Source organism: Somniosus microcephalus, chromosome 4 (genome assembly GCF_052327205.1).
Source record: "Somniosus microcephalus isolate GS21.2 chromosome 4, FLI_Smic_1.0, whole genome shotgun sequence".
Taxonomy (NCBI): Eukaryota; Metazoa; Chordata; class Chondrichthyes; order Squaliformes; family Somniosidae; genus Somniosus; species Somniosus microcephalus.
This window is the reverse complement of record NC_140990.1, coordinates 195,795,995-195,809,999: the sequence shown is the minus strand read 5'-3', so window position 1 is coordinate 195,809,999 and position 14,005 is coordinate 195,795,995. Positions and strand designations below refer to the sequence as shown.

At 45.4% G+C, this 14,005-nt stretch overlaps 1 protein-coding gene across 12 annotated transcripts in view; it reads right to left on the bottom strand.

Annotated features, from left to right (window-relative positions):
- vps8 (VPS8 subunit of CORVET complex) overlaps window positions 1-14,005 on the bottom strand; it is a 957,961-nt gene that overhangs the window by 723,331 nt on the left and 220,625 nt on the right. For 10 of the 12 annotated variants that reach the window (XM_085985671.1, XM_085985669.1, XM_085985662.1 and 7 more), the window contains 3 exons: window positions 13,237-13,326; window positions 4,967-5,018; window positions 1,405-1,551 (listed from right to left, as the gene is read on the bottom strand). In XM_085985671.1, the coding sequence (XP_085841797.1) occupies window positions 1,405-1,551; window positions 4,967-5,018; window positions 13,237-13,326 (289 nt within the window). The remainder of the gene's footprint in view (window positions 1-1,404; window positions 1,552-4,966; window positions 5,019-13,236; window positions 13,327-14,005) is intronic. The other 2 variants (XM_085985665.1, XM_085985668.1) reach the window with 1 other exon arrangement.

Genomic DNA, 14,005 nt, shown 5'->3' with positions numbered 1-14,005 from the left:
CAAAGATAGGGCGTATAAAATAGCCAAAAAAAGCGCCAGAGCGGAAGATTGGGAACAGTTTAAGATAGAGCAAAGGAGGGCAAAGGGCATAATCAAGAGGGGCAAAATAGCTTACGAAAACAAGCTGGCGGAAAATATAAAAACTAACTCCAAAAGCTTTTATAAGTATATCAAAAAGAAAAGACTGGTGAAAACCAAAGTTGGTCCATTGCAGTCAGATACGGGGGAATATATAATGGGAAATAAGGAAATGGCAGATCAACTAAATGCATACTTTGGGTCAGTCTTTACGAAGGAAGACACAAAAAACCTCCCTGGGATATCGGGAAAAATAGGGACATTGGCAAAGGAGGAACTGACGCAAATCAATATCTCTAAGGATATGGTGTTAAGGAAGCTAAAGGGATTGAAGGTGGACAAATCCCCAGGGCCTGATAACATGCATCCTAGGGTACTGAAGGAGGTGGCCCTAGAGATAGCGGATGCACTAAGGATGATTTTTCAGAATTCATTAGACTCGGGAACAGTACCGATGGATTGGAGGGTAGCTAACGTTACCCCACTATTCAAAAAGGGGGGTAGGGAAAAAGCAGGTAATTACAGACCTGTAAGCCTTACATCAGTTGTGGGCAAAATGCTGGAGTCCATCATTAAGGATGAAATAGCGGAGCACTTAGCAAATGGGGACAGGATAGGACAGAGTCAACATGGATTTACAAAGGGTAAATCGTGCTTGACTAATCTATTGGAATTTTTTGAGGGAGTAACTGGTAGAATAGATGGGGGAGAGCCAGTAGATGTGGTGTACCTGGACTTCCAAAAGGCCTTCGATAAGGTCCCACATAAAAGATTAGCATGGAAAATTGAGGCTCATGGGATAAAGGGGAAAGTTTTGGCGTGGATAGGGAACTGGCTGTCAGATAGAAAACAGAGAGTTGGAATAAACGGCTCATTTTCTGAATGGCAGGCAGTAACAAGTGGGGTACCACAGGGATCTGTCCTGGGCCCCCAGCTGTTCACAATTTACATTAATGACCTGGATCAGGGAGTCGGATGCAGCATTTCCAAATTTGCAGACGACACTAAACTAGGAGGGGGGGTGGGCTCAGAGGAAGAGACCAGGAAGCTCCAGAGCGATTTGGACAGACTGGGCGATTGGGCGGATAAATGGCAGATGCACTATAATGTGGACAAGTGCGAAGTTATCCACCTTGGGTGCAGGAACGGGAGGGCAAATTATTATTTAAATGGCAATAGATTGGGAGAGGGGGAAGTACAGAGAGACCTGGGTGTTCTTGTACACCAGTCACTGAAGGCGAGCATGCAGGTGCAACAGGCGGTCAAGAAGGCAAACGGTATGCTGGCCTTCATAGCAAAAGGGTTAGAATACAGGAACAGGGATACCTTGCTGCAGCTGTACAGGGCACTGGTGAGACCACACCTCGAGTACTGTGTACAGTTTTGGTCGCCTCATCTGAGGAAGGATGTTCTTGCCATGGAGGGGGTGCAGCGGCGATTCACCAGGCTGATACCAGGAATGGCGGGAATGACCTATGAGGAGAGACTATGTAGTTTAGGGATGTACACACTGGAGTTTAGAAGATTGAGAGGGGACCTCATAGAAGTGTATAAAATTCTGACAGGTCTAGACAGACTGGATGCAGAAGGAATGTTTCCCTTGGCGGGTGAGAACAGAACTAGAGGACATAATTTAAGGATAAGGGCTAAACCATTTAGGACAGAGATGAGGGGGAATTTCTTCACTCAGAGAGTGGTGAACCTGTGGAACTCATTGCCACAGAGGGCAGTGTACGCCAGCTCATTAAATATATTTAAGAGGGAATTAGATATATTTCTACGGGCAAAAGGGGTTAAGGGTTACGGAGAGAAGGCGGGGACGGGATACTGAATTAAAGGATCAGCCATGATCTCATCGAATGGCGGAGCAGGCACGAAGGGCCGAATGGCCTACTCCTGCTCCTATCTTCTATGTATCTATGTATCTATGTATCCCCTGTGGCCAGAGAGGTTCTGAAAATTTGTGTCAGAGCCCCTGCAATCTCCTCCTTTGCCTCACACAACAGCCTGGGATACATCTCGTCCGGGCCTGGGGATTTATCCACTTTTTGGCCTGCTAAAACCGCTAGTACCTCCTCCCTCTCGATGCTAATATGTTCAAGTATGTCACAGTCCCCTTGCCCGACTTCTATATCTACATCGTCTTTCTCCATAGTGAACACTGAGGCAAGGGCAGCAGGCGCATGGAAACACCACCACCTCCAAGTTCCCCTCCAAGTCACACACCATCCTGACTTGGAAATATATCGCCGTTCCTTCTCATCACTGGGTCAAAATCCTGGAACTCCCTCCCTAACAGCACTGTGGGAGTACCTTCACCACACGGACTGCAGCGATTCAAGAAGGTGGCTCATCACCACCTTTTCAAGGGCAATTAGGGATAGGCAATAAATGCCCACATCCTGTGAATGAATAAAAAAAAATAGCATAGCAACACTATGAGTATTATCTTTTTGTGTAGTCAAAATAGTACTCAACAAGAAATGGTTCATTGATAATTGCGATATCATGTTGCTGTCTTTAGAGTGCATCTAGACCCATTGTTAACAGTGTTTGGGGTCACTTTGATGGTCTAAGGAATGTTTTCAAAGAAAAGGAACAACGAACAGCAATAAAAAACAAGATTCCACACTAAATCTTGCTCGTAACTTTTTTTTGTTTTAATGTTAAAATTACGCATTAAAATAAAGACCTATGTACTGGCAGGTACAAAACCCTGGGTCACAGGTTTAACTAAATAATAATGGCTCAACACATGCAGAATGACTACTTGGGCAAGTTAATGATAGAAACAAGAGTTAATGCTTTAGGAGGAAAGAGGAAAAAAATTGAGGGTGGAGGGAAGCATGCTTACTTACAAACTAGAAGTAAGCAAGCTTATCAAATCAACTCAGCTATGTAAAAGGATGCAACTGCTATTCAAAGCACAGTTCATCTTGTAAGGAAATCGTAAATTAAGAGTTGAAAGAGTGGCACTGAGTGAATGCAAATTTGATTCATGAAAGTGAATTCTGTGATAAGTCTTTGAATGATGACAAAGTCTTTACCATAAGACTCTCCTATGACACTGCTCAGGGGTAGTGCAGGGCATGGAATATGGAGCCTGGGAGATGGTCAGCGACTGACTGGCTCTAGGACAGTGTTGCAGCAGTAGAACGTACAACAATTGGATAATAAGAAGTACTGATTTGTCACATTTATTACAATATACCACTTGAAGTCAGGGCTCAATACTTATGCAGTGTCTCTGCATTTCCAGGTTTGGACAGGATACTCGCCAGGTGTCATCATCAGTCTGAGTTTCAGAGGCAGTGTATCTGGCGTAGTTGCTTCCTGTATTGAAATCTGATTGCTTTCTAATTGGCTGTCCCTGGACCAAATTGGAATTCTACATTGATGCAGACACAAACCCCATATAAAGATGGATTTCAAAAGAACATTTTGGGATGAGGATTTTTTGTTTGTCGTGAAGTATACAAGTCCCCACAAGCCAGCCGTAAACATTCATCCTGCACCAGGTTCTAATTAGTCAGAAAGGATAAAGGTCAACAGGAAGGAATGCCTCAAATAAAAACCAAAGTGAGATCATAAGAGTTGGGAAGGAAGACTTGTCTTGATGTTGTATCATCAGATATCTCCTGCAACTCCAGATGCAAGTGATTGCATTGTAATTAATCTCAAGCAGTTCATTAGTCAATAACTACAGTTTGTGACATCCTGCTCCTCCAGGCATAGCAAAATGAATTACATAGGACCCAAGTTGGTACTCAATACAGAATGTTAAAACAAATCCAAGAATATCCACACAATCCATGCCTGGCAATTCAAGGTTGTTTTTTGTCGTTAAAAAAATGTAATTATCCAATAATTTGAACTAAGCAACAGAAATAAAAAAGGTGGGAATTTAGTGCTTAAACAAAATCAGATAACTTGAATTAAGCAATTTTGAATTAAAAAGAGTAGACTGCATCCAGAGGAATACCAAATATATAGGTAGAATGACAGAATTCTGGTATACAATTGCATGTGGGCAGGAGAAACAATGGGTTTCCTATGGAAAAAATGCAAACTAAATGTAACCCGGTAAGAAGAATGGTCGAGTGAGAAACAAGTATGGGCAAAAAAGGAGATACGAGAGAAGCAAGCAACACACAGTAACCCAGATTAATAAATGCAAGAACATAGAAACACGCTATTCAACAGAGTGCTCGGATCTCAACTGTGCAACCAGGAGACAGAGAGCAATTCAATGTAGAGCTCCTAGTGGCTCGTTTCAGAGCAGTATTGGCAGAAGCCTGAAAGCAAATTTATGCAGAGATAAAGATGTAGAAAAGGCAGGCAAATTCCTTTAAAAACAAAAGGAAGTCAAACCTCCAAGCACAAACTGAGGAGTTATACAGTTATATGTACAGCAAACTCTTTCTTATCCGGCACCTATGGGACCAGGATGGTGCCGGTTGATGACAAATTCTGGAGGTATACCTACCAAGGCAATTTTTAACACAAACAAAAAATTTAAAAATCAAGAAATGTACTGTATAATTGGGTACTCACCTACAGAATGTTGCGTTAAATGTATGGTAGAATCGGCAAGATTACCGGTCAGTGAGGTGTTGTTTTGTATTGAGATATATCTATTTTGCCGGTTATTAAAGTATTCCGGATGATAAAGTGCCATTTAAACAAGAGTTTACTGTACTATGATATAATGCAACAGAAAATTAAATGCTATAGAAAAGGGAACAGGAACATGCTGTACGTGCACAACATGGTGCATCGTTCCAAATTCACTGCACTATAAACTGTTAATCAAATGAAAAATATAATTTTGCACTCTCACAGTCAACTGTTGAAGTGAAGTAGTTTGTAAAAAGCAATAAGCTTATACCTGTGAGGGATTTGCCAGCTCGGAGAGGAGGACCAATAACCTGGAACAATTTCTGGAAAGTAATTAGGAGTGAAGCAAATATATTAATTGAAGTCCTGTGGTTTCTTGGAGATCAATACTGTTCAGTTTCTACCATAAATGCTTATTTCTGCTGGTTACTTAATGAATCAGTAGGGAAACAGGGAGCCATTAGTGGCTTGCATACATCACAGAAAAGAACATATCCGAGCATCAAAAATTATTAAACAACTTTGTCCACAAATAACACAAGTACTGTGAAAATAAAAAATAAAAAATATGTCCAAGTTCCTTTAGAACGGATACCTGGTAACTTATCCATTTTAATTTTATTAAGATTGTCCCCATCCACAGTCAGCTAATCATTAGTAAAGTAACCAGCTCCAAGAGCCATACCCATTTCGCAGATTTTCTCCGCGTATGTATTGTGACAAACTTAAACAAGACCAGGACCCAGTGGTAAATTAGATATGCAAATTAGAGCATAAAACAATGAGGAGGTTTATTCACCCACGGCAGTGTGTCCTTGAGTGCAGCGATGACAAAGACAGTAATGGGGATTACTTGTCAGCCTACACCTTCGCACGCTCAGTTCCTTCCTCTCCAACCTCCATGGCCCAACTGAACTATTTCCCTGTCTTTTATCCTGACAGGCTGGGAGTCATTCCTGATTAAAGGCAATTAAGGCCAATGATTTCTTAAAGCTATACCGCCTTGCCTTGGACTTTGACATTTTATATAACTTCTTAAAGTTGTACTCCTATCACGGATAGAGCTCTCAAAAGCCTACGGCTCACATATCATTCCTCTCTTGCTCTGTTACAGTACGACAGCTACATAAGCCTGAGGCAAAAGGACAGCTGCTATTAACTCTTGGAGCTGGATACACTGAAAAAAAACAAAAATGCTGCAGTGAAAAAAATCTATTAATAGAAAGGACTTGGTTCTCCAATCTATCTCGTTTCTTACCTCATTAGGAGATAAAATTGCACTTCAACATTTTCCTTCTCTCATGAAGATCATGCCTAACTCAACCCCATCCAGGGGTCATAGTCTAAGGATAAGGGGTAAGCCATTGAGGACTGAAATGAGGAGGAATTTCTTCACCCAGAGAGTGGTGAACCTGTGGAATTCTCTGCCAGAGGGCGGTGGAGGCCAGTTCATTAAATATATTCAAGAGTTGGATATATTTCTTAAGGCTAAAGGGATCAAGGGATATGGGGAGAAGGCAGGGACAGGGTACTGAATTTGGATGATCAGCCATGATCTCATTGAATAGCGGAGCAGGCTCGAAGGGCCTACTCCTGCCCCTATCTTCTATGTATGTTACTATGTTAAAGGCTCCAAACCAAACAAGAGGACAACATTTAGGCCACGATTTCCCCTACCTGGCCTGGCCCATGGCGGGTGAGGTCAGTGACGGGTCGCGGCCTCCTCCATCCCAGCCTCCAGCATGACTTTCCCCTGATTGGGCTTGTTAAGCCCACCCAGCGAGTTTCCCGGCCAATTAAAGGAAGCGGGTCTGATAACGTCATTTGATGACGCGTCATCAGCCGGTTTCCTTAAAGGGACCATGCGCAAATTTACTTTGCCATTTGTGCTGTGAGTGTTCTACAGCATTGAGGTGTTGCAAACACTGCACAGAGGTGGCATGGCTGTACCCAGGCTCTCCCACGACACCCTCCATATGCTTATGGAGGGAGTCATAGCACACGGAGGTTCTCTTCCCTTCCAATGGGCGGAAGAGGCCTCCCCAGGAGACCAACGCAGCCACTGCACAGGAGGGCACAAGCAGGGATGTCGTCAGGAGGACCAGGCCGCAGTGGCACCAACCTTTCCAATGATCTCAGTAGATCATGAAACGTTACTGCAAAGCCACACTCAACCTCATCCTGCTGTGCCACTCATCACATCCCCATCACTCTGCCTTCCCTACCCTACTCCTGCACATCCTTACCTTGCACCTGCACCCATCCCTCTCTATCTACATTGTCACTTCCCCATCTCACTAGCCACCCCTCACACTCACCTTCATCCTAGTCCAATCATAGCAACTAACAACACACAAGGGTAGGCGCTTTTGTGTTTTAGCCAATGTTCATGTGAAGTTTTTGTTAATATGGTGTCAAACATTGAAACCTTTATTTTCAACACTTTCTGTTCTTGGACAGGCTTGTGTGCACCTTTGGAGGTGGCTTAGTGAATTGCAGTGAATGGTGAGACATAACGAGTGTGAAAGGAATGGCTTAGGCATTGTAGGGATGCTTTATGTTGTTGGTGCCGGGTGGTGCCAACCTGGCACATTATGTGGCAGCCAGGGTGTGCAGCGTCAAGTGAAGTAAATCTGGCCATGGTGAGGCCATCCCTGGCAGCAATGACCTCGGGTGCTGATGCCCTCTATCCTGTGCAGCATCAAGTGATTGCGGAGAAGGTTGGTGTGGTTGTTGGTGCTGCTGGTTTGCCTGGTGATGCGGCTGATCATGGTCAGATTATGAGGATCAAGGTGAGAGAGTATAAACCGTACCCATGCTTATGGATTAGGTGACAGGTGAACTTGAGATGACAGAAGCAATCTGTGAATGTGAGAGAGGTTGTTCCAATGAGGTGACACTGGATAGAGAATTTTCTCCAAACACTTGCAACCTGCATAAAGCTCAATCTGTCTTACAAATGCAGTAAGCAACAGCTTCTGAGCTTGAAAAGTGAACAGCTGTGAGATGGGTGCTTTTATACCACATTTCAAGCTGTCAAGTACAGGAGACTTTGGTTTATCCGGAGGTTGTATGTCCGGAAACCTCGATCTACCGGCAGAAATCAGGAGCCGTTTTGTTAGGTTTTTTTTCTTCTCGTGGCTTTTTTTTCCAACAGTCAGGCTCTGGAAAGTCTCTCTGAAGCTGTTGCTAAACTACAGAGACGCTTCCAAGGTACGGGCCGACTGTTTAGAAGCTGTTGCTAAGCAACAGTGTTTGTTGTCAGATACGGAGATGAAAACCTCCGTATGCTTCAACATTAACGCTGGTATGTCCGGCAGTTTTGATAGATCGGCAACAGCGCGGTCCCGTCGGTGCCGGATATAACAAAGTTTCCTATGAGATGATTCCATGGCCATTCAACTCCCGCCCAGCTTACCAGGCGTGCTCCCTGAGCAGCGTGGACCCCATTGGCGAACTGGTAAATTCTAAAGGTGAGCTCAATATTGTTGTTAATCCTCTGTAACAAGGTCATAATGACCTGAATTGCCTCCCCCGCCGCTGCATGTCGGGTCTGCTCAGCACTGACAGACCCGACAGTTGGTAAAGGCATGTGGCGGCGGGTTGACAGCGGGGTTCCAACCCGCTGTCAAAAAAGCCCACTTTTCCACCCGGCCAGCCACCGATCCCGCCCGCTGACCCCCTGGAAAATTCCCCCCTTAATGTCACTCGTGGGATCATCATTTTGTGGTTCCATTTGTGATCCTGCCATAGGAATTCTAGACTGAAAAGGATTCTATTGGAAAGAGTCAAATCAGGAAAACTGAGTAACAACTGAGTGCAGTAGGTGTTTGGGCAATGTTCCCATTTTGCATACCCCCTGATGGGCAAAGGTGCCCATTAGCTGTATTTCCAACAGAACTGCTCACTGTCAATTCCGTAGATAATTTTGAGGATTAAAAACATTGAAATTCATTTTGTGCAAGTTCAAAACCTGGATAACTGCGGCTTGCATTTTCAAAGTAAATCCATTTGTCGAAGCCAAACTGGCCATCATTAGTTTAAAGGTCCACTTCTGTAATTGCATCCTGTCTCTGCTCAAACCACCTACCATACCTACCTACAATCCTGAGAGCTGAAAAGACAATAAGCATCTGGCAACAACAGTATCAGATGCCAGATTCAGACTCATTGATCTACTGTTGATATAGTCCTTGAGAATTACATACACTTTAAGCTAAGTCATTTGTTCCCTCTTGCTCAAGGCACCTGCACCATGCTAGAATCTAAGCACCTTCCAATACTTCAACCAACTGGCTGACTGCCATCAGGCTATTCAACAGTGCTGAGGCAGTACCAAAGTAAAGTCTGATTTTGTCCTCAACCAATTTCTACACAGATGCATTTCCAGCAGGGATCACTGGACAATGGTCAAGAGCAATAACGCTGGTTAGTTTTCCCCTCCCAAGGGTACTAAGGCTAATTGTAGTGTTCTTACTAAATCAGCATAGACTGGGACTGAACCTGGGACCTTTCCAGTCTGCATGATAGAAGCAAGGCTCCATCCAGCCTCCCTTCTTCAGGAGAAAAGTCAGACATCAGGGCGAGATAAAGCAATGTGCCTTGCATCTGATGCTGGTGCAATTGACATCGATATGGCCGAAGACTGCACGAGTTCCCCCTTATATGAGGCCAAATCTCTCTCAGCTGAGGAAATGGAGTAAAACCTCTCCTGAACAAATCTTTCTACAGGTGGGTCCTCAGACAGTTATTGTATCCTCTGTTTACAGAAGTAATGATCATGGGGGGTCACTGTCAGTGTGGCCAGCTTTTTTTTTTATTCACTTATGGGATCTGGGCGTCGCTGGCAAGGCCAGCATTTATTGCCCACCCCCAGTTGCCCTTGAGAAGGTGGTGGTGAGCCGCCTTCTTGAACCACTGCAATCCGTGTGGTGAAGGTACTCCCACAGTGCTGTTAGGTAGGGAGTTCCAGGATTTTGACCCAGCGACGATGAAGGATCGACGATAAACTTCGAAGTCAGGATGGCGTGTGATTTGGAGGGGTACTTGGAGGTGGTGGTGTTCCCATGCACCTGCTGCCCTTGTCCTTCTAGGTGGAAGAGGTCGCGGGTTTCGGAGGTGCTGCTGAAGAAGCCTTGACGAGTTGCTGCAGTGCATCTTGTAGATGGTACACACTGCAGCCACAGTACGCTGGTGGTGGAAGGAGTGAATGTTTAAGATGGTGGGTGGGGTGCCAATCAAGCGGGCTGCTTTGTCCTGGATGGTGTCGAGCTTCTTGAGTGCTGTTGCAGCTGCACTCATCCAGGCAAGTGGAGAGTATTCCATCACACTCCTTACTTGTGCCTTGTAGATGGTGGAAAGGCTTTGGGGAGTCAGGTGGTGAGACACCCACCGCAGAATACCTAGCCTCTGACCTGCTCTTGTTGCCACAGTATTTATGCAGTTGGTCCAGTTAAGTTTCTGGTCAATGGTAACCCCCAGGATGTTGATGGTGGGGGATTTGGCTATGGTAATGCCATTGAATGTCAAGGGGATGTGGTTAGACTCTCGCTTGTTGGAGATAATCATTGCCTGGCACTTCTGTGGTGCCAATGTTACCTGCCACTTATCAACCCAAGCCTGAACATCGTCCAGGTCTTGTTGCAGGCGGGCATGGACTGCTTCATTATTTGAGGAGTCGTGAATGGCGCTGAACACTGTGCAAGCATCAGCGAACATCCCCTTTTCTGACCTTATGTTGGAGGAAAGGTCATTGATGAAGCAGCTGAAGATGGTTGCTCCTAGGACACTGCCCTGAGGAACTCCTGCATCGATGTTCTGGGCTGTGATGATTGACCTTCAATTACCACAACCATCTTCCTTTCTGCTAGGTATGACTCCAGCCAATGGGGCATTTTCCCCCTGATTTCCATTGACTTCAGTTTTATTACGGCTCTTTGATGCCACACTGGGTCAAATGCTGCCTTGATGTCAAGGGCAGTCACTCTCACCTCACCTCTGGAATTCAGCTCCTTTGTCCATGTTTGGACCAAGGCTGTAATGAGATCGGGAGCCGAGTGGTCATGGCGGAACCCAAACTGGTATCAGTGCCGCTTGATAGCACTGTCGATGACACCTTCCATCACTTTGCTGAGGATTGAGAGCAGACTGATGGGGCAGTAATTGGTCGGGTTGGATTTGTCCTGCTTTTTGTGGACAGGACCTACCTGGGCAGTTTTCCACATTGTCGGAGAGATGCCAGTGTTGTAGCTGTACTGGAACAACTTGGCTAGAGGCGCGGCTAGTTCTGGAGCACAAGTCTTCAGCACGATAGCCAGGATGTTGTCGGGGCCCATAGCCTTTGCTGTATCCAGTGCACTCAGCCGTTTCTTGGTATCACGTGGAGTGAATCGAATTGGCTGAAGACTGGTTTTTGTGATGGTGGCGACCTCGGGAGTAGGCCGATATGGATCATCCACATTAAGGGAACGGTAGCGTAGTGGTAATGTCACTGGGCTAGTAATCCAGAGGCCTGGACTAATGATCCAGGGACGTGAGTTCAAATCCCACCACGGCAGCTGGGGAATTTTAAAAATTCAGTTAATTAAATAAATCTGGAATAAAAAACCAGTATCAGTAATGGTAACCATGAAACTATCGGGTTGTAGTAAAAACCCACCTGGTTCACTAATGTCCTTTAGGGAAGGAAATCTGCCGTCCTTACTTGGCCTGGCCTATATATGACTCCAGACCCACAGCAATGTGGTTGACTCTTAACTGCTCTCTGAAATGGCCTAGCAAAAAATTCAGTTGTAACTAACCGCTATGAATGAAACCAGACGGACCACCCGGCATCGACCTTGGCACCGGCTACGGACACAGCAACGGCACACACAGCCCAGTCAACCCTGCAAAGTCCTCCTCACCAACATCTGGGGACTTGTGTCAAAATTGGGAGAACTGTTGCACACACTAGTCAAGCAACAGCCGGACATAGTCACACTCACGGAATCATACCTTTCAGCCAATGTCCCAAACTCCTTCATCACTATCCCTGGGTATGTCCTGTCCCAACAGCAGGACAGACCCATCACGGGTGGCGGCACAGTGGTATACAGTCGGGAAGGAGTGGCCCTGGGAGTCCTCAACATTGACTCCGGACCCCATGAAGTCATGGCTTCAGGTCAAGCATGGGCAAGGAAACCTCCTGCTGATTACCACCTACCGCCTTCCCTCAGCTGATGAATCAGTACTCCTCCATGTTGAACGCCACTTGGAAGAAGCACTGAGAGTAGCAAGGGCACAGAGGGGGGGGGGATTTCAATGTCCATCACCAAGAGTGGCTCGGTAGCACCACTACTGACCGAGCTGGCCGAGTCCTGAAGGACATAACTGCCAGTCTGGGCCTGTGACAGGTGGTGAGAACCAACACGAGGGAAAAAACTACTTGCCCTCGTCCTCACCAATGTACCTGTTGCAGATGCATCTGTCCATGACAGCAGTGGTAACAGTGACCACTGCACAGTGTGGAGACGAAGCCCCGTCTTCACACTGAGGACACCCTCCATCGTGTTGTGTGGCACTACCACTGTGCTAAATGGGATAGATTCAGAACAGATCTAGCAGCTCAAAACTGGGCATCCATGAGGCGCTGTGGGCCATCAGCAGCAGCAGAATTGTATTCCACCACAATCTGTAACCTCATGGCCCGACATATCCCTCACCCTACCATTACCATCAAACCAGGGGCCCAACCCTGGTTCAATAAGGAGTGTAGAAGAGCATGCCAGGAGCAGCACCAGGCATACCTAAAAATGAGGTGCTAACCTGGGGAAGCTGCAACACAGGACTACATGCATGCTAAAAAGCAGAAGCAGCATGCTTTAGACAGGGCTAAGCGATCCTACAATCAACGGATCAGATCAAAGCTCTGCAGTCCTGCCACATTCAGTCGTGAATGGTGGTGGACCATTAAACAACTAACGGGAGGAGGAGGCTCCATGAATATCCCCATCTTCAATGATGGTGGAGCCCAGCACATGAGTGCAAAAGACAAGGCTGAAGCGTTTGCAACCATCTTCAGTTAGAAGTGCCAGCTGCTCTGGTGAAGGACTAAGAATTACCTTTGATTTAAGAGTCCAGCAGCACAGTGCTCATTGCAGTCGTATTGGCTCCCGCTGATACTCTCACCAAGATTAATCTCATTTCGGCATCCAACAATGCTCCTGCTATTTTGGGGACTCCCCTGCCCTCATTATTTTTGGGCGCCAAAGGAAATACAGTCGTACGGCTTAATGTGCGGCCAAGAGGATACTAGTGCCTTCACTCCAGACACCCTGGTACTGTTGTACGGGACTGCTGCCCAGAAATGGGAAGAGTGGCACAACAACTGACTGATATTACTGTGGCATTCTGATTGCACGCAGACTACCAGTGGGCTTACTGCACAATATATAACAGCTAATGCAGACTTTCAGTACTGATCTCAGTTTATCAGTGTAAGTTCATAACGACCGGATATTTTGGAAATCAAAATTAATTTCCATCTTTCCAGGTTCTTACCTCCATTGGAGTGATGTAGTCATTCATTCCTCTGTTGTACACATAGATCATGGCATCATACAGACAGTGTTCCCAACACATATGGACCACCTACAAGACAGGCAGAGAGAAAACATACTTGATCACAAGCATCATTGCAGGAGTGGCTTCATGTCAACCCTCACGTTAAAACCCAAACTCAGAGCAGCACATTTATCACGTCAGAGGACAAAAAGAAACCACCCACATAAAAGAATGGCAAACTAAAACACAATTTCGAAATGTTAAATTTTTTTGGATTCAATATCAATTGTTTGGGGATTCCAATCACATTTTTCATACAATCAAAATATTACTAACATAATGCAGTGATTAAGAATATGTTTCATGAATCATATGTTTTTGTAATTCTCTCTCTCTCTCAATACTCAGGGGCCGATTTTAAATCTACCCACCCAGTGGAAACCAGCAGGTGGACAGGTTAAAAACGAGCAGGTTAATTACCTCAGATCCCAACCACTGGTGATATTAACCAGAAGGGTTTTGCAGGAAGATGAGGCCCTCATAATTTATGACTAACGGGGTCCTATTACATTAATAGGTCAGCGATGCAACTTTAACTGGGGCATGAGCGGGGAAGCCACCACACTTCTGTATCAGTGCACTCTTAATTCAACTCGCATTTGGTATGTGAACATAGCCTGGAGTGACTCTGTCCCCATTTCCTTCTGCCTTTGAGTAAGGGAAAAGGCTTAGTTTCCAAACAATACTTGGTTTCCAAACAATGCTA